The 19,284-nt window shown below is 39.7% G+C and overlaps 1 protein-coding gene across 4 annotated transcripts; it reads right to left on the bottom strand.

Moving 5' to 3' along the window:
- Window positions 1-302: 302 nt before the first annotated feature.
- Window positions 303-17,813, bottom strand: LOC117417838 (platelet-derived growth factor subunit A-like). 4 transcript variants are annotated; one of them, XM_059035671.1, is made up of 7 exons: window positions 17,053-17,813; window positions 16,136-16,232; window positions 13,980-14,084; window positions 12,806-12,993; window positions 4,727-4,853; window positions 2,395-2,498; window positions 303-1,508 (listed from the first exon to the last, which is right to left on the bottom strand). In XM_059035671.1, exons 1-6 carry the CDS (start codon window positions 17,113-17,115, stop codon window positions 2,425-2,427), a joined length of 654 nt encoding a protein of 217 aa, XP_058891654.1. In that variant the 5' UTR covers window positions 17,116-17,813; the 3' UTR covers window positions 303-1,508; window positions 2,395-2,424. The 4 variants fall into 4 exon arrangements, with proteins under 4 accessions (XP_058891654.1, XP_033886103.3, XP_033886105.3 ...); XM_034030212.3 differs by having other exon boundaries at window positions 303-1,505; XM_034030214.3 differs by lacking the exon at window positions 2,395-2,498 and having other exon boundaries at window positions 303-1,505; window positions 17,053-17,760.
- Window positions 17,814-19,284: the final 1,471 nt, after the last annotated feature.

Below are 19,284 nucleotides of genomic sequence, written 5' to 3'. Positions count from 1 at the left end.
ATATATTTATTAAAAACTTAAATATATAAATATTTTTTTTCTTCCAATGTTTCTGAAAAAGGCAGACACATGAGCTTTGCATACCCATGTCATTTGCCATCATACCATGACAGCATTATAATCTGTAGCTAAGAAATGAGCCTGTTATCAGAGGAGTTGAACAGAATGCAGGTCAAAAAGAAGTTTGTTGTGAAAATCTGCAAGAAAGTTTAGCACCAATTCTAACCTGTAACTCCTTGAAGAGAAGCAGCAATTTAATTTGAATTATATTACCAACAAAACAGTCTCCCTTTTTGTTTAAAGTTTAAATACCACAGATTTCTGGTTTAGGTGAATTAAAATACAAAGCGTACAATGAACTGAATGATCTGCACACCCTGCTGATGTTGATCTCTGTTTTACAGTAATGTCTGCATGGATGCGTTTTCTTTGTATTACAGCTCATATTTGCCTCTCCATCAGACTGTACATGTTAAATACTCCCTGTAGAATTGAAATGGGATTTCAGTTTTGGTTCAGGAAAAGCATACACATCTTTTACTGCGATGCTATATAAAAAAATATGGTTTATGAACATGGTAAAAATACAAACATTTCACCAATACAAAACAAAACATATTTCATGTTGAATATAAGTAAGCATAACATTACCAAAAATAATTTTAATTTTTTTTTCAAATACAGTAAATGTGTGGCTACAGTTTACATTGAACAATGCAGCTAGTCCAGACTTTCTACATTTCACATAGCCACACCTGTATAATAAGAGTTCAACTATACCGATATAGAAAGGAATTGTGGATATCCTATGATTTGTTCTGTTTTATTTTTACATAAACGCTTTAAATTATTAAAACCCACGTGTTTGCGAAACAAATACTTTAAGGAAATGCGTTGCTCTAGATAAACCGTCTTTAAACAGTTCATTAAATGTTATTAGCAGAGGCCGTAACTGTGTGAAATAGGGCGTGTGGTCTTCTGTAAATAAAGTACATGTTGTCCACCAAATAATGAAGGTTAAACAAAGCTTATAGGAAGCTTTTTACAAACTCGAGACACAACAGACTGTACTGTACAAGGCTTCCAACGAAGATTCGATCCACTGTGCTAGAATTTTCCACAACATGTCAACAGATTCCAAATAGCTTTTAATCCACACCTCACAAAGTCAACTAGAGCCTTTAGAAAGCAGCCAGAATTGGGGACGAAAGCACCTCTGGCTGCTCCACTGCTGCTCCTTGATTCACTCGCCGTGCTCTTACGAACCCTCCGTTCCTTCGTCGCACAGTGCTTGCTTCTTTTTTATGTCACAATAAAACAAACGCACGTTGTTCCTTTTGTCCTTCCGCGGTAATATGTTCCTGCAAGCAGGTTTTTTTTTGTGTTTTCACATTTCAGAAGAATTGTCAGAAAGCATCTTTGGCAGATCAGTTCAGGGATTCAATGTGTCGAAGTGCATCGGACCCCAGACAGCAGTCCTTCCGTAGCTTCTTTTCACCTCACATCTGCTGGTAGAAGAAACAGAAACTGATTAATATCATTGTTTAAAATTGTCTGCAGAGCTATTGAGATTATGATTCCAATTGAAAGTGTTGGATTAAACGCGGAACAGAGTCTCAAAGCTATTTACTCTGAATCACCATTAACTTTTGCCTGAAAGGTAAAAGCGCTAACTTTTACTTACAGGCCCCTAAATTAAATGTCTGATTTGTATTCTGCTTGTTTACGATCTGAAAAAAAAGTGCAGATTTGAAGTAAATTCGCCGCTCCCGAGTCAGCGCAGGGGTGGTAGCGGTGAGCCGATCTTAAATAATAATTGGATATTCTAAATTGGGAGAATAAAATAAATATTTTAAAAAAATATTGGCGACTACTAAATAAAAAAAAAATAAAAAAATAAAAAGATTTGAAGTAAATAGCTCGGAGTCCCTGTTGTCCAATTTGTTTTTTTTGTGTTTTTTGTTGTTGTTGAAATAAATCTAGGAGCAATACTCAATGTAACACTTTACCTTGATTAAACCAGGCTATCAGCCTTTGAAAGCATTCACACAGAAGTAACTGATCACAGAAGTGAATTTTATGTGTACACAGTGGACATCTTCACCTGCACTGTAAGTGAACCAATGGGTGCTGAATCAGATGTTTTGGATGCTAAGAAGTGACAGCTCCTTCAAAAAGCAGTGAAGGAAGGAAGCAGCAGACAGTGCAAGCAGTGATGCATACAACACATAACCAGCAAGTAGACAATCACGTCTCATCTGAACACAAGCTTACAATGAAAGGTGCCGAGATTATAAAAGTGATTCCTTTATTTTGTGATGTAGGTTTGATGATTATTTCTTTTTCATTGCATGTGCTGGCTTGTAATCATTTGCCCATCTTGTTAAGTCCTACCTTTGCTGCAAACGGGTCCCAGGTATGTTTTTATGTTGGCAATAAATCCTTGTTGCGTTTTAGCTTTTTGCGTTTCCATTTTATACCTGTGGCCCTAGTCCTTCCTGTCAATATAAGGGCAGGGCTTGTTAAATGCCCCGAGGAAATGCATTCGTGTTGCACAGCAAGTCATGAATACTGAAGATTTGTAAAAAGGGTGTGTTATCTATTCAAAGAGCCACAAAATCAGGAATTATAGAATTGGACACAAACAGCTTATGCGGGTAATTGAATCCCATTGCAATGGTTTTGTTTGTATACATTTAGCCATTTGTACAATGGATATTCTTTAAATTGTCTGTCTTTTAAAGCCCATATTACAGACAAACGAGACAAACGATGTTGTATACAGTATATAAGAGCTCATTACTGTGTTAAACAGTTCTGTAAAATCACATGACATGCTAAACCTATTAAACCAAAACAACATGATTGATCATTTAGAACCCTGCTTTACAGTTAAGAAACTACCAACTCTCTGCCACTCGAAAATCGCCATGTTATTCACTTGGAATACTACTGGCTGTTCTATAGGAAGCATAGAAATTCCAAATTATACATCAAAGCAAAGAAAGACTGGAAAATATCCAACACACACTAACAAATATTTACTGAGAGGTCAGATGACAAACCAAAGTGGGCTTTGGCTCTAAAACAGTTTAGTTATTCAAGACCTTTACATTGAAATTGACTACCAGTCAGTAACTGCACGGTGAGAAATATTTTGCTTGATGGTATTTACACAAGTTACTGTATAAGATCCCATATTGTAGCGTTATAAATGTAGCTGTAAGGAGTACACAGGTAAAAACAGCCACAGAAACTAATTCAGGACACTTGGCACCTGCGAGACAGAGGGAACCAGTTTAATGTTGAACAAATGCCACATTCACAATGGCTTTTACATTATATTTACAGTATATTTATCAGACAACACAGATTTTGATTAAAACAAACACCTGAATGTTGCTGGATTAAGCCACAGCTGTTTGGGCCTGTAGGGCTTTTGTTATGTCTGGGTTACAAAGGCAGTTGATGTATTTGTGGTTTTATAATGCTGATGATGAAAAAGACTTCCAATCGAAATGTTTGTCATGAAATTTATTACGTTTCTTTTAGAATGTCTAAATTTAGCACTGTTAAGTGTTTAATATTTTTTTTTCAGTTTTCCAATACATAGGCAGTTGCTTTAATGGGATCATAAACAGCAACTCTCCTTGTATAAAACACTAAATTGCCTTCAGCGACAGTGACACTTCTATGGTGTTGATGCTGTTACAGTACCACAGCACTTTTTTACACAGAGAATTGTGAGGGTCTGGAACCAACTCCCCAGTAATGTTGTTGAAGCTGACACCCTGGGATCCTTCAAGAAGCTGCTTGATGAGATTCTGGGATCAATAAGCTACTAACAACCAAACGAGCAAGATGAGCTGAATGGCCTCCTCTCGTTTGTAAACTTTATGTTCTTACTACAGGAGACGTGTTGCTAAGCAACTAATTGAGCAGGTAAGCTCGCCTGGTGCCGAGTTGATCGGGAGGTCCTGATTGGGTGGGGAGCCTGCGCGCAGCTCAAGCAGTGTCTGTGCCGCGGCTAGAGACGACTGCAACGCCATAGCTACACAGGTGGGCGCTGCCATCAAAGAGGAGAGCGTCCGCTCCATGGAGAGAACTACTACACAAAACCCTTCCACTCCAAGACGGTGCTTGTGAAGGTATTGCCCAGCCGAGGCTGTCTGAAGAGGCCAGAGTCGGCGTGACGACGCCGGGACTCCGGGAGCTCAGAAGTATGTCAGTTTAGGGGACGTTGATCCCAAACAGTATAGTGTAGTAGGTTCCTAGAGTCTCTTTTAATGAGGCTAGTGCTTACCCTCCAGGTAAAATAACGCAAGAAAACCTAGCGCAGTAAAAGATACTGTGAAATGAAAATACATGTTTACTAAAGCACGTGCTTCCTTCAAAACTGCACATTTGAGACCTACATAGTGAATTGCTGTTCATTCAAAACTGATGTAACTGTTTTGAAAGCTTCAAGTACATTAATAGTATTTTTTAAACGCATTCATTTCTTTTTTCGACTTCTGTTCTGATATTTGTCGACTGTATGCACAAAATTTAAATCTTCACTGGCAATTAAACATCGAGTTCCAGTAACACACAACCCCCAAGCCCAGAGACTTCCCACTGACATTCCCCAGGAGCCTTCAATTAACCACTGAAATCCACATTTTGCAGTGAATCATTCTTATAAACACAAAGCAAAAAGAATGCAGTGAAATAAAAAGCGTGTTACCTGTTTCTGCTTCTTTGTGCTCTGTGTGGTAATGCTGCGACGTGCACATGCATTCGGAGTGCTCTTCTAATCTCACCAGCACTTCTTTTAATTTAGGTTTTCTCCTCACATACTCCACTTTTGCAACCTGCAAGAGGAAAAACAGACTGAGCTATGAATACCTGAAGCGTTATGCGTGCTTAGCAAAGCATGATTAAACAGGCTTCCAAAATAAATTAAACACAGACGGAGAGGTTATCTGTCTTGGAATGCTTTCTTTCCTCTGTTATTAAGAGAACCACACATCCTGCATCTTTTTAATCAGGAGGACGAAGGCACGTGTTTACCATCTGTATGAACAGACTGACGAAGCCAAAAAAATCAACCTGAGAATTCAATTCAAGTAAATATGAACTTCATTTGTCTTCTGGTTTGAATTCAAAAGTTACAACACTCTCCTTTCACATTACCATATATTTCAATATCAAAAACAGCCTCAACTATTTTCACATGGCACACATGATTTGAACATTTCATATTAATGATAGTAAACTGTACTAATTTCTTGTATGTTGAAATATGGGGACACAATTTTACTTTTTAGATGGAAATTATACATTCACGCTATAGAGGGACTGAATATAAAATCATACCATCCATACTGCATCAGAATCTTTTGCAGAGCCTATACATTCCTCAAATGAAATGGTGCCAGAGATATTTTACACAGATTAATATTTTAAGCAAAGGATACTGTACATCGAATGGGCTAAACAAAGTTAGTTCTGCATAGCTAGATATTTCACACAAGCACATATTCTGTTCCCAGATTGCTTGCTGAATTTCAAACATTAAACAAGGCAATATAATATTATTATTATATTACTCTACAAGGTATTTCACATGGTTATAAAATTACCAGACAACCAGGCTCAAAATATATACAGTTTTAAACATCTACATGGCCAATACACTGTAGCCACACAGGTAAGTCTTCAACCCTGTTCATTTCTTCACTCTCTCTCTCTCTCGAGCACACATCACAGAAAGGGGTTCACAATCTGCTTTCAGGTTAGCTATGTTCATTCATCATTTAAGGTGAATGGGTCACCATGTTGTCACTTTGTTTGCTACTTAATTTACTCTTTGCTGTTTTAGTGACAATTGGGCCCCTCCACTTGCCATTAGTTAGCAACAGTCATGGCTTCATTTATCTGCATGCCAAAGTAAACAGGTTCTCATGACTCCAATCAGCAGGGCTCCAAACCAAAATGGCAGGTAAATAGGTAACAATAGTCTGGACCCTGTAGGTGTGCTGAGGGCTTATCAGACCCCTTGAAATCTGTAAAAAGGCAATGAGGGTCAATCAGCCTCTGAAAATGCTTTAGAAGTGTCATAGCCCTCTATTTGGAGCTTGCACAACCCTCTCTGCAGTAAACAAAAACAAGTCAGAAGTTCAAGCGACAGGTTAATATTGCAGACCAGCTTTAGCAGGAGCAGCTGCCACTGTTTGAAAGAGAGCTGCTGTGAAGCTTCCATCTCTGTGCCTGCCCACTTTGTCAACAAGGAGCAGGGCCTGCTCTCAGCTCTCATACTCCAGCAAACAGAAGTCCCTTAGACTCAGAAGCACGACACTGCAAGCCATTTTCCAAGGTTGTCAGAATCAAGTGGAGGAAGATTTAGAACGACAGCCTGTGGCATGCAAGAATGCTTTGTTAGGTAGGTGGGGTGGGGGGGGGGTCAGCCGTGGGTCAGGGTAATATGTTTTCCTCAGTTTTTTTATGCTAGTGTTATGTTGCCAGTGCTTTGAGTGTCACATTTTTTTAGATGTGTTAAAAAAATGAAGCAGGGCACCATCAGAGGCAAAAGACCTGTACTGTTTACAAGAGCAAGCACTGATTCAGGGCTGGGACTCGAGGCCAAGAAAGAGTTTCACTGATTCAGGGCTGGGACTCGAGGATAAGAAAGAGTTTCACTGATTCAGGGCTGGGACTGGAGGATAAGAAAGAGTTTCACTGATTTAAGGCTGGGACTCGAGGATAAGAAAGAGTTCACTGATTCAGGGCTGGGACTGGAGGATAAGAAAGAGTTTCACTGATTCAGGGCTGGGACTGGAGGATAAGAAAGAGTTTCACTGATTTAAGGCTGGGACTGGAGGATAAGAAAGAGTTTCACTGATTCAGGGCTGGGACTGGAGGATAAGAAAGAGTTTCACTGATTTAAGGCTGGGACTCGAGGATAAGAAAGAGTTTCACTGATTCAGGGCTGGGACTCGAGGATAAGAAAGAGTTTCACTGATTCAGGGCTGGGACTGGAGGATAAGAAAGAGTTTCACTGATTCAGGGCTGGGACTGGAGGATAAGAAAGAGTTTCACTGATTCAGGGCTGGGACTGGAGGATAAAGAGTTTCACTGATTCAGGGCTGGGACTGGAGGATAAGAAAGAGTTTCACTGATTCAGGGCTGGGACTGGAGGATAAGAAAGAGTTTCACTGATTTAAGGCTGGGACTCGAGGATAAGAAAGAGTTTCACTGATTAAGGGCTGGGACTGGAGGATAAGAAAGTTTCACTGATTCAGGGCTGGGACTGGAGGATAAGAAAGAGTTTCACTGATTCAGGGCTGGGACTGGAGGATAAGAAAGAGTTTCACTGATTCAGGGCTGGGACTGGAGGATAAGAAAGAGTTTCAATGACTTAAGGCTGGGACTCGAGGATAAGAAAGAGTTTCAATGATTTAAGGCTGGGACTGGAGGATAAGAAAGAGTTTCAATGACTTAAGGCTGGGACTCGAGGATAAGAAAGAGTTTCAATGACTTAAGGCTGGGACTGGAGGATAAGAAAGAGTTTCAATGACTTAAGGCTGGGACTGGAGAATAAGAAAGAGTTTCAATGACTTAAGGCTGGGACTCGAGGATAAGAAAGAGTTTCAATGACTTAAGGCTGGGACTGGAGGATAAGAAAGAGTTTCAATGACTTAAGGCTGGGACTGGAGGATAAGAAAGAGTTTCAATGACTTAAGGCTGGGACTCGAGGATAAGAAAGAGTTTCACTGATTCAGGGCTGGGACTGGAGGATAAGAAAGTTTCACTGATTCAGGGCTGGGACTGGAGGATAAGAAAGAGTTTCACTGATTCAGGGCTGGGACTGGAGGATAAGAAAGAGTTTCACTGATTCAGGGCTGGGACTCGAGGCCAAGAAAGAGTTTCACTGATTCAGGGCTGGGACTGGAGGATAAGAAAGAGTTTCAATGACTTAAGGCTGGGACTCGAGGATAAGAAAGAGTTTCAATGATTTAAGGCTGGGACTGGAGGATAAGAAAGAGTTTCAATGACTTAAGGCTGGGACTGGAGGATAAGAAAGAGTTTCAATGATTTAAGGCTGGGACTGGAGGATAAGAAAGAGTTTCAATGACTTAAGGCTGGGACTGGAGGATAAGAAAGAGTTTCAATGACTTAAGGCTGGGACTCGAGGATAAGAAAGAGTTTCACTGATTCAGGGCTGGGACTGGAGGATAAGAAAGTTTCACTGATTCAGGGCTGGGACTGGAGGATAAGAAAGAGTTTCACTGATTTAAGGCTGGGACTCGAGGCCAAGAAAGAGTTTCACTGATTCAGGGCTGGGACTGGAGGATAAGAAAGAGTTTCACTGATTCAGGGCTGGGACTCGAGGCCAAGAAAGAGTTTCACTGATTCAGGGCTGGGACTGGAGGATAAGAAAGAGTTTCACTGATTTAAGACTGGGACTGGAGGATAAGAAAGAGTTTCACTGATTTAAGGCTGGGACTCGAGGATAAGAAAGAGTTTCACTGATTCAGGGCTGGGACTCGAGGCCAAGAAAGAGTTTCAATGACTTAAGGCTGGGACTGGAGGATAAGAAAGAGTTTCACTGATTTAAGGCTGGGACTGGAGGATAAGAAAGTTTCACTGATTCAGGGCTGGGACTCGAGGATAAGAAAGTTTCACTGATTCAGGGCTGGGACTGGAGGATAAGAAAGTAAGTAGAAAATAAGGTTATTTCATCCCATCATAAAAACTTCATTTTAATGTTAAAGTAATGGTCGGGGTTAACATTGTCAACTTCAGTCAAGCACCATAATTCTTTGTTCCAGGGTAAATAGATTCAGTCTTCATAGTTCATTCCTTTAAGCCTGGGATTAGTCTGGTTGTTCTTCGCAAGGAATATGTAGAACAAAGAAGACAGCTAAGGAAAGTAATATGTTGTCTTTTAGACCCTACAGCCTGTTCAGTAAAAGCACAGAAACCAGGACCAGAGAACACAGTTGAAAATTAAGTGGAAACTAGGACAGAGGGAAGGAGACACTTATTCACACAGAGGGAAGTGAGGGTATGGAATGGGTTACCTAGTCATGTTGTTGCTGCCAAGTCACTGGGATATTTTAAGACAGTTTTGAGATTAATCAGTTACTAGGAACCAGATGAGCTTAGATGGGCTAAATTGCTTCCTCTTGTTTGTAAATGTTCTTATGTTCTTACAGGGAAGTAGGAAATACATTTCTGACCTTCCTTCTATTGTAATATGTGTCTACATTTCTGAGAAGTTTACAACACTCAATAGTGTTTTGAATGCTGCTACACATCTGTCTCAGAGTGTACAGAATACAAACAACAGGGAATGCTAGCCAGCGGAAATCCATTTCTTTTCTGTTCTTTGTTATTGAGAACAGGCTTTCAGCTTGCTTTATCCTGCCTGTCTGGACAGATGCAGGCTTTTTAAAAGCAGTGCAAGCGCCAAAAAGTGTGCTGCAACCTGATTTCAATTTCAATGACCTCAAGTGCTGCGGTCTGTAAACACATATTACAAATTTAATATATCAAATAACAAAGAACAAATATGCACCTTACATTAGCCTGAGTTGATTGTTTCTAGTTTTGTCCCAGGTGTTTCCCCCCTCTTATTACAAAATGAAGTGGCAAGCAAGATTCAAGAGACGAGGAGGCTTGTTACAGCACAAAATCACACTGGAACATGTAAAACAACTGGACAGTGAACAATAGCCGTCGGATTAAGGTGCTTAGTGGAAAAATTAACATTATTGTTGGATAGTGTAGCCTTCAGCAGAGTATTAATATACCTTAGTGCACTATACTAGCACACAACGTCAGCCGCCCTTAGAGATCCTTAGTGTCTGCTTCCTCAAGGCAATAGCAATTCAAGCATAAAGACTTACAAAAAAGCCTGAGACATATTTTACAAGTCAAAGCACAACACCATATAATGAAATACCTGACATTTTGTCTCTTGAAAACACCTTCTGCCATGGACACCACAATGAATCACCTCACTACGCACCACACTAATATTTTTACAGTCCTGACATATTTTCCCTCTGTTTTTAGTGTTTTTGTCTCAGAGCTTTAGCACGAGTCAGGATGATCATTTGCCATTACCAGCCATACCCCTCCAGCTCTCTCATTAAAGAGAACATAATGTGTGGACCAGCATGTTAACATTAAACTGAATAGCACTTATCATTCCAATTAGTAATTACATACTCTGTTTACTTATTTTAATAAGGCTGTTTTACTACTCAATATTCCAGTATTCAAAGTGTACAAAAAGTGGGGGAGTTTTGACAGCAAGCTACATTTGTGACCTAATGGGGAATACATGATCATCAGGACAACACTGTTTAACCTGACAGCAAGTCTAAAAAGGGGTGACATTGTTCTGGGGGATATGTGATCATTCCTCAAAGGTTACCCTCTAATTCTGGGAAGTTGTATTTGGGGCTGTGAAAGGCCTGTGAACTTCCCTTGTGAGCCTGTTGCCTGGGTAACAGCAGTAACCTGCACAGGACAATGAAGCCCTGCCAGCTCTCAGCACTTCACTGTTGGTTGTGCCACTGTTACTAAAAGTGACAACAGGAACATGCAACTTCTATATATTACATAACACATGCCAGTATACACAAGTCATTAATCAGTGAGCCCAATTACACACATGGCAAGCGTTCCCAGGTCAGAGAGCCGGGTCACAGGACTGAGCGGTGGCTGGATCCTGGTGTAATCCCTCCAGCAGTGCACTGTTGTGGTATGTGGGGATGCCTGTGTTGTTAGTGGTCTTGTTCTGTGAATCACATGTAAATCCCAGGCCTGGTGTGTAAAGCTGACAGGGTTTTGTGAAGGAGAGCAGGGGAGCTGACCTCTAGGGCGACTCTGGCCAAATTGCCCTGGGAAATGACACTCCCACACTGCAGTTGAAGGAGAGGGCAGGCCATTGTGAAAATAAACAAGCATGTTCAAAGGCCTGTGTTGTACAAAATATCTTAAAATGTACACACAAATAAACAAGCAATATAAATAATGAATTAAACAAACACACGAAAGTACACATGTAGTTTCCTGCACCAGGTTACAGTGTTTGTTTAGAAAGCTCTGTTTACAATATTAGCTTCATTTTAAGGAATTCCTTTGGTAGCAATTCAATTGTATTCTGGCCTAAACACATACTCAACCCCAATATAAGGTTGATTTGTATAAACTACAGGCCAACAAGTTTTGGTTAGTTTTCTATGAGTTCATGTTTCATTTGTTGTTGTTTTATACATTGCTGCTGTACAGTCATGGCTTTTCTCAACCTTCAAAACTAGAAACACAGGCATGCCATTGGTGTGTTTATCTCATCATTCAAGAGTGTTGTACAGGCCGCAGCCAAGCAACCTCACAACATACCAACCAGGCAGAAACACTCATGAAAACGCTGACCTCGTCAGAATCAATACTTGGCACGGAATCATGCCGTATGGACAATGTCTGAATGTCTTAACAACTGGCACCGCTACAGCACACTCTCTGACCTTTATGGATAAAGTCTTTGTTTTCCTCCCCAAAAATGCAATGCCATGACCTTAGCTGAAAAAGACTCTATTAATACTTAAAGCTCCGAAAGGGCTCCTTTTATCCCAGATTATGTCATCAGAGACACACACAAACAGAAATATGTAACTACATTCCATGAATAACCCACATAAAAGCACCACTTACAGAGGCTGCGAGGCCCTGTGCAGAGAACCTGCTGAATAATGACATTCAGCCTCTCTGGGCTTCAGAGGTCCCATTAAAATCTAAAACAATCCATTCAACCAGGAGGATGTTCCAGCCTAACAGAATACATCAGGACGAGTTTGTGCCCTATGACTCAGTTTGTGACAGCGGGGGACATTCCCAAATACCCCCCACAGTGGAGTTATTGTCTGTCCAGACCTGTCAGCACATTTAATTACTGGAAGATAACCTGCATCATACACTTCTCAAGGGACGCAGTGCTTCTCAACCAGAACTATCATAGCAAGATATTCATATAAAATACTGAGCAGCAAATTAGACTGTACAAGTAGTTTAAAAATGGTAAGTTTGCAATGGCATAAATCACCCCTAGTTTCACACTTTGATTGAATTCTGCTGCACATCTATAGCAGACAAACACTTTGACAAGATTTCACAAGTAATTCTGTCAAAACGTTTTTTTTTTTACTTAACTGCTGTAGTTTTACCTCAGAGATGTTTTCATAAATAGTATGAAGTTTGAAGATCTAAGTGCTCAAGAAGCAGTAAATATATCAGAAAGGGGTCCCACAACACAGAGGCCCTTTTATATGACCTTGAACTGGACTCGGTGAAGGATAGGCAGTGCCACATACAAACCATCAGCATTTAACAAGCGGCATAGCGACTCTTCACAAGTGACTAAAGAATGTACAATAAAACCATTTATGAAACTGTAAAAGAAATGCACAAACTCTTCTGGAGATCATGAGAAAAAATAAAAAGTTATTAGTTTGGACTACGACCATTTCTGTTGTCAGGATCAGTGCAGAGCTATGTTGTTGCTGCCATCAATGAGCTGCTATTCCACTGGGGACCAGGGTCATCTCAGTAACTAAAGAGTATGTTATTACAGTCAATGAGCTATTCCACTGGGGACCAGGGTCATCTCAGTAACTAAGGAGTATGTTATTACAGTCAATGAGCTATTCCACTGGGGACCAGAGTCGTCTCAGTAACTAGAGAGCAGCCTCAGGTGTCCCTGGTGCAATCTAGTATGGATGAGCTCAGAAGTGCTTTCCCCTCATGTCCTCACCTTCACAGTTCTGTGATGTATCCGCGATGGCTGGCATTTCATATTGTTGGTGTTGCAGCAGCCAGTGCAGCGCTTCACCTCCACGCAAGGCGGCCATATCAGAAAGTTGGCGGAAGTCGGGTCGATCTGGCTGCGAGGGATCTCATAGATGACTGTCCGCGTCTTGCACACCGCGGGCACTGCTTCCTCTGAAAGGGAAACGTTAGGGTTACAACAGAGTCCTCTGGTCCTAGTTCCTGAGTTTAAAGTATTGGTTTGGGTTAACTATTATTAATAATAAAAACATAACAATATTGTCCAAAACACTGTTTTAAAAAGCCCTTCATTTGAATCGCCCTGAAGCAAAGTAGTACTGAACCAGCAGCAAGCACTAGGGGTGACCAAGCAGAACTAGAACAGACAGTGCATTTAGGCTCTTGTAAGAATAAAACAAGCCTGCTGGCTGCTTGACAGCGCTAAAGTTGAAAGCGTCCTAACTTTGTGTTTGCAGGAAGTGCATCTGAATAATAGCCAGCATGGCTGCCTGCAGTGAATCCTGTCTTCTTTTCTGGAGTTTCAATACCTCACGCACCACTTCTCCATTAGAAATTCCTTTGTAGTCTATATTTATACATAGCAACAGGCAATAAATGTCACAGCACTTTGTACTAGACTGCACTTGGTTAGGGGTCACTAAACCTCACGATTCTGCTCTGCTCAGCAGCAGTATAATGGCATGGATTCATTTTGAGAATGTATTATGATTACATTTCAGCACTTTGAACTTACCTACATATTTTCAAAGCAGTATTTCTCAAAGTAGCCTGGTCAAACAAGCCGTAACATGAAGCTGAATGCGAGGAATGTACCTGCTTCAGGATATATTTTCAACTGGGTACAGCAGAAACAAAGACTTCTACTACTTCTGTATTCCTCTATCCATACAAGAGATCACATTATTTCACATTATACAGATATCACATTATTTTTTACATACAATTACCCATTTATACAGTTGGGTTTTTACTGGAGCAATCTAGGTAAAGTACCTTGCTCAAGGGTACAGCAGCAGTGTCCCCCACCTGGGATTGAACCCACAACCCTCCGGTCAGGAGTCGAGAGCCCTAACCACTACTCCACACTGCTGCCCAGTCTAGCAGTACATGGTTTATTAATGCCAGTTTAAAGACCTTACCAATGCTTCGTTTTCTTCTTATTAATATCTGGGTGTGCTTGTCCACGTGGCTTGAAGAATGATCCTTGTGGTATCTCGTCTTTGATTCTGCTACAACCTCATTTCCTATATTGATAAAATGTACACAAATCAATGTGATTGATTGACAGCACAGTATTTGATTTACTGCTGGGATGGGACAATAATATGTCCTGAGCTCTGGTTGGGTATTCTAGTAAAGCTTCAGGAGAGGTGTCTTGTTTTATGAACCTACATACCATGGGTCAATATTAATGAGTTCCCAGCATGGGTACTTTCTTTACTGATTCAGTGCACTACTACAGTGTTGCCACTAAACTAAATATGAGCAGAGGAGACCTTGTATCCAATTCATATCTTAGGCACACAGTTCCAGGTAGGCTTAGAGCTGACAGTTCTAAGCATTCAACTATTATGTATTGTTCCTCGCTACTCTGCATAGATGCTTTCTTCTAATCCCTGTGCTTGTTGCCTTCAATCAAACTGAATTTCCAGCTCTCTTAAATTCCTGAAACTTTATACAGGGTCAGTACTTTGAATGACTATGTATATACCATGTAGCCATAACCCAACCAAGCTAATAAAGATCAGTTTCATGTTTTTTTATGAGGAAGTCATAGTGTTACATGTGACTAATTTATGTAATATGTAATAAAAAGGTATATTGTCTTATCAGCCAACACAATACTTTATGTGCTTGGTTAAAGAAGTAACACTGTTGAATTATAGGCTAACTATATAATAAAAATGATCACCTGTTCCCATTAGATCCTAAATGTTGCATGGATGGTTGTTTTATTATCTTTAACATAAATGTACATTGTGCCATGGTGACAATTTGATGTCAATCTTTTCTTTCTAAGTCTAGTCTATGTTGCTGACAATAGCTATTCAAAAGCCATTTAGCTTTGTGTAGTAATGACTGGACCATTAAGGGCAATCATTGTGTGGCCTACTCCCCCCAAAACAAACAAACAAACAAAGCCAACAACAACATAAACTCCATCTGTAAAGAGAGCATGAAAAACAAAGAAAAACTAAAACACAATTCTATCCTCATACTCAAACATACATGCTACTGCGCTTTGTTCAGAATTACATTTTACATGCTTTAAGTAAAAAATAAAAAAAGCAGTGCTTTGTTTTTCTTGCGTGGGCAGTCCTGTAATTGACATGTTATTGTCGCTGTAAGAGTTACTCAACGTTACAGTAATTATAATTTATGAATTTAGCGGAAAGGGTATAGCCTTTCGTTTCAGGCACTATGGTTCTGTGGCCAGTCACTAGAATACGCATCAGTGTTTGTTTCCTCTAGTTGCATGGTTCATTTTTTTGTGCTACTGCTGTCTCGAAGCTAAAGGGAAACTCAGATGATCTATGGCAACAGCCTGTGTAAATACAGGCTGTTGTAAATGCATAGTCTGTGTAAAACCCAGAAATATAATCTGTCTCTACAAAGTTCACTTCAGCAAGGACCACATCCAAGATTAGATCTGTATTCATTTTACTGAGAGGCATACCGATATATTCTCTGATGTCATAAAATGTGAACAGGGACAACTGTCTCCATAATACCCCAATAAACTACACTGACAAGAAATACCACCGCATAGCCTAGTGCTACACACAATCTGGCAGCGGCTGAGTATGGCTGACACGACAGGCACGCTTTTTAATGTAGTCCACATTAGTTTTCAAATACTCAAAAACATGTATTGAGTTCAACGTTAGTAATAAGCAACGCATATCTGCATTATATTTAATAAACGCTGTTCGCCCCCAAGATAAGGGCGCGACATGCATAACTATTACAGAACATGTATACAAATAGCTAGCTACAGATGAAAATGCATAACAAGGCAACAAGATTCGAAAATGACCACTCGAATATATGTACGCTAGGCGTTCCGCTGTAGCCGTACTTGCATTTTTATGTTTAGGAATCCCACAAAGATTCACTGAGTGTTATCCCGATGCATTCTGATTGCCGTTGCTTTCTCTTGTGTTCAGCTTATTACACATCAACACCTGTTATGTTGTGTTTATCTTACGTTGTGTATTCATGTTCCTTCCCTTCCACCACCAGAAGAATTTCATTGAGCAAAGTTCAGAGGGGTAAAGAACAGAACACAATTTACCTACGGATTCAATCTCGAGGAGGCGCTGCAGATCGCTTATGCTGCGGATTTCGCTGTGAGACAGTTTTTCAATAAGTTCTTGGGGAATCTCTGCTTCCTTGGAAAGAAAAAAAGTTGGAAGAGAAAGTCAGGAAACAGACTTTATCTAACAGGTCATAAGTTTTGGTCTAACATAAACCATTCAAATATCGCTAATTCTACCATTCTAAAACACAAAAAGTAATTGTAGGTTTCAAATGTAATTTAAAAATGTAGGCTACGCATTGCACTGTTATCTTAAACTTGAAACAAGACCAACTTGTATTGTAAAAAACAAACAAAAAAAACCTGCATGTAAATGTAACATATAGTTCCCTGAAAGACCGAACTTGACTGAATATTAAATAATCGCAATTCCTAATCAGCAGCCAAATACCTATGGTATCTACAGTGTTTGTCTAATAAAGTTATATTTAACTTGTGTAATGTCTGTGGTGTTTTCTTGTTCATGTTCTCTGGATTAGTGACACTCCTGAATAGCTAGAAGCTATGAATTCTAGCTACCGCTGTTTCCAAAGTTGTCATGCTTTCACGAATACATAAAGAAATGGGTTTAAATATCCTGAAATTCAAAATACATAAAAATGCTAACTCCAGCTACAGGTCATATTTAGTAGCTAACACATTCGACCATAATAACTGGTGTTTTTTATTACCACTGTTCTAACAAACTGTGTTATGCCACTCTTTATAAGTGGTGCTTTAGAAACACAGGCGGCGTGTGAATTAATATCTGGGTTCGCTATAATAAAAGTGTTTCAATATCCCGTAGCCTATGGTGCTGTGTTTGCTGTACAAAGCACACTGCTAGCCCGCTTGCAGAAGTGATATTAGCCACACGTACATACATAGTAGCCTATATTGCGAAAAGTCCTTACCTCAGCAAAGGCGAACCACAGGTAGAACGAAGAGATTATCAAATAGCAAGCTGTGATCCTCATTTCGTTTTAATTTAGATTTGCCCAACAATAAGAACAAAATATAAACGAGGAGCTGAAATGGGGCTCCTAATGTGTGAAACTTCAGTACCATCACTCAGGGAAAGTAACTTATTTTTTTTTTTTTTTTTTTTTTTTTTAATGGGCTAGATGATACTTCTTCACATTGTACGTTCTGGAAAAGCAGGCGGAAAGGTAGTCGCACACCAGCCTGCAGAATTGTTTAGATCGGATGAGTTGGAAAATCCAGTTAGTCAGAAACGCCAAACGTTGCCACCCCTCACCTTTACATCGACGTGTTTAAAATATCTAAAATGTGAACGCTATATAACAGTGGTCAATACTAGTGTTTATGAAGCTGGTGTTCGGTTGCTTTTTATAAGATCCTCAATCTCTCCACGGATTTGTTTTCTGTGAGGCTCGAGAGCTGTTTTATTCCTGAGTGTTCAGTGTGATATCCCAGTGCAGCCCTGCTAGTCTCAGCGGCGTCCCGAATGAAGTCGAAATGGTTCTGAGCAACGGTTATAGTTTGTGCCACTCTCCCGACGCGCCTCCCCTTGCATTGTAATAATGTTCTATCAAATCATCAGAGACTTGCTCTCTGGCTGCTGTTCCTGGGTCCCCTTGCCCCTGCAGCACAATTTGGCGGAGCTGCGGACATAACGTGCAATTAGCATTCGACTTCATAGTATGAGTTTTTAGAATGCAATTAAAAATGTCTCAATTTCTCATCACATTCAAAAACTTCAGAGGTGTAACAGCATTACTCGATAGAGCGTCCGTCGTCTACTGGAAAGAGTTGTATGGAGTATTCAAATCGTAGCGTTTAAGATGTTCTACTTCTAGTGCCTATGTCTTATACATGAAGTACACAAAATAGAATGGGTGGGGAATTGTATAAACGCCCGGGGAATTACACAATGTTAAAATCGTATCAAACGTGAAGTCTTGAGAAAGGGGTTAGTTTGTAATGCATATTCAATATAACTTTTTTCTTTCTTTCTTCAAGGGGTCAAAACACTGAAAAAACTATTTCGCTTTACAGTTATGTAACGTTGTGCTATAGGTTATTTATAAACGCTGACGTTGACGTTACATTTTGTAATTATTAACCTGTAAATTCCATAATGTATCGTTATTGTGCACTAAAGAATATCTACTCTGAACCTCATGCTGCTGCTGTGGTGTAGCACAGTGCATTAAAAAGTGACTATATGCCATGTACTTCATTATATTGAAGAGATTGTGCTGTAGGCTACAGGCTATACATGCAGGGAAGGGTTTGTAAACTAATCCCAAAATGGGACTGGAATACATGTAGTCCTGAAGTTTAAATAAGCGATTTCGGAAGGCTTTGATGTTCTAGATTCTATCAGGAAACCTATTTAAAATCGCTTTGTTTTTTAAACATTCAAACAAAGAAATTCAAGAATAACGTAATTTAAAGGGTTATCTCCAAAACGCAATAATACGCTGCCTTTCATCTTGCTGCTTATTTTATTATTTGTAAATAATAATAATAATAATAATAATAATAATAATAATAATAATAATAATAATAATAACTTTCCAAAGCAGCTTTCAGTGCGGCTCAGCCTCTCTTTGCTTCCAACAGCTTTAACTGTTCCACTGAACCGTCCGTTTGGGGTGGTCACGTGGTAGAGACAGCTACCTGCGGGTGGTCTCCTAAAGAAAAGAGGAGATAAATAGAACCATTTTAAAGAAAAAAAAAGCGAATTTGTAAATCGGGGCTTGAAATGGGTTAATGTGCGTGTGTGTTTTGAAGAATAGCCAAAGGTATGGAATTTAAAACGTGTTTTAAGCTTCGCCCTTTCCACCTTTTCCAAATTGGTCTGCATAATTACAGGCGTTCGCATTTGTACTAACGGGCTTACAGGTGAAATGCAAACATTACTAAAGAAACAAACCTGTGATATACATGTATTATAAATACTGTAGAATTCATCAAAATAAATGTCAATAATATAAAATAACAACAAATAAAATAAATACAAAGACAGTTAAGGAGACTGCATAACAACATGACTAGGCAGCCCCTTCCCTGTGTGAAGAAGTGTCTCCTTCCCTCTGTCCTAAGTCTGTCTCCACTTAATTTCCAATTTGTCCTCTGGCCCTGGTTTCTGGGGCACTTAAACTAAATAATAATAATAA

This window comes from Acipenser ruthenus, chromosome 13 (assembly GCF_902713425.1).
Source record: "Acipenser ruthenus chromosome 13, fAciRut3.2 maternal haplotype, whole genome shotgun sequence".
NCBI lineage: Eukaryota > Metazoa > Chordata > Actinopteri > Acipenseriformes > Acipenseridae > Acipenser > Acipenser ruthenus.
The sequence above is the reverse complement of the archived record's forward strand: the minus strand, read 5'-3'. Positions and strand labels throughout refer to the sequence as shown.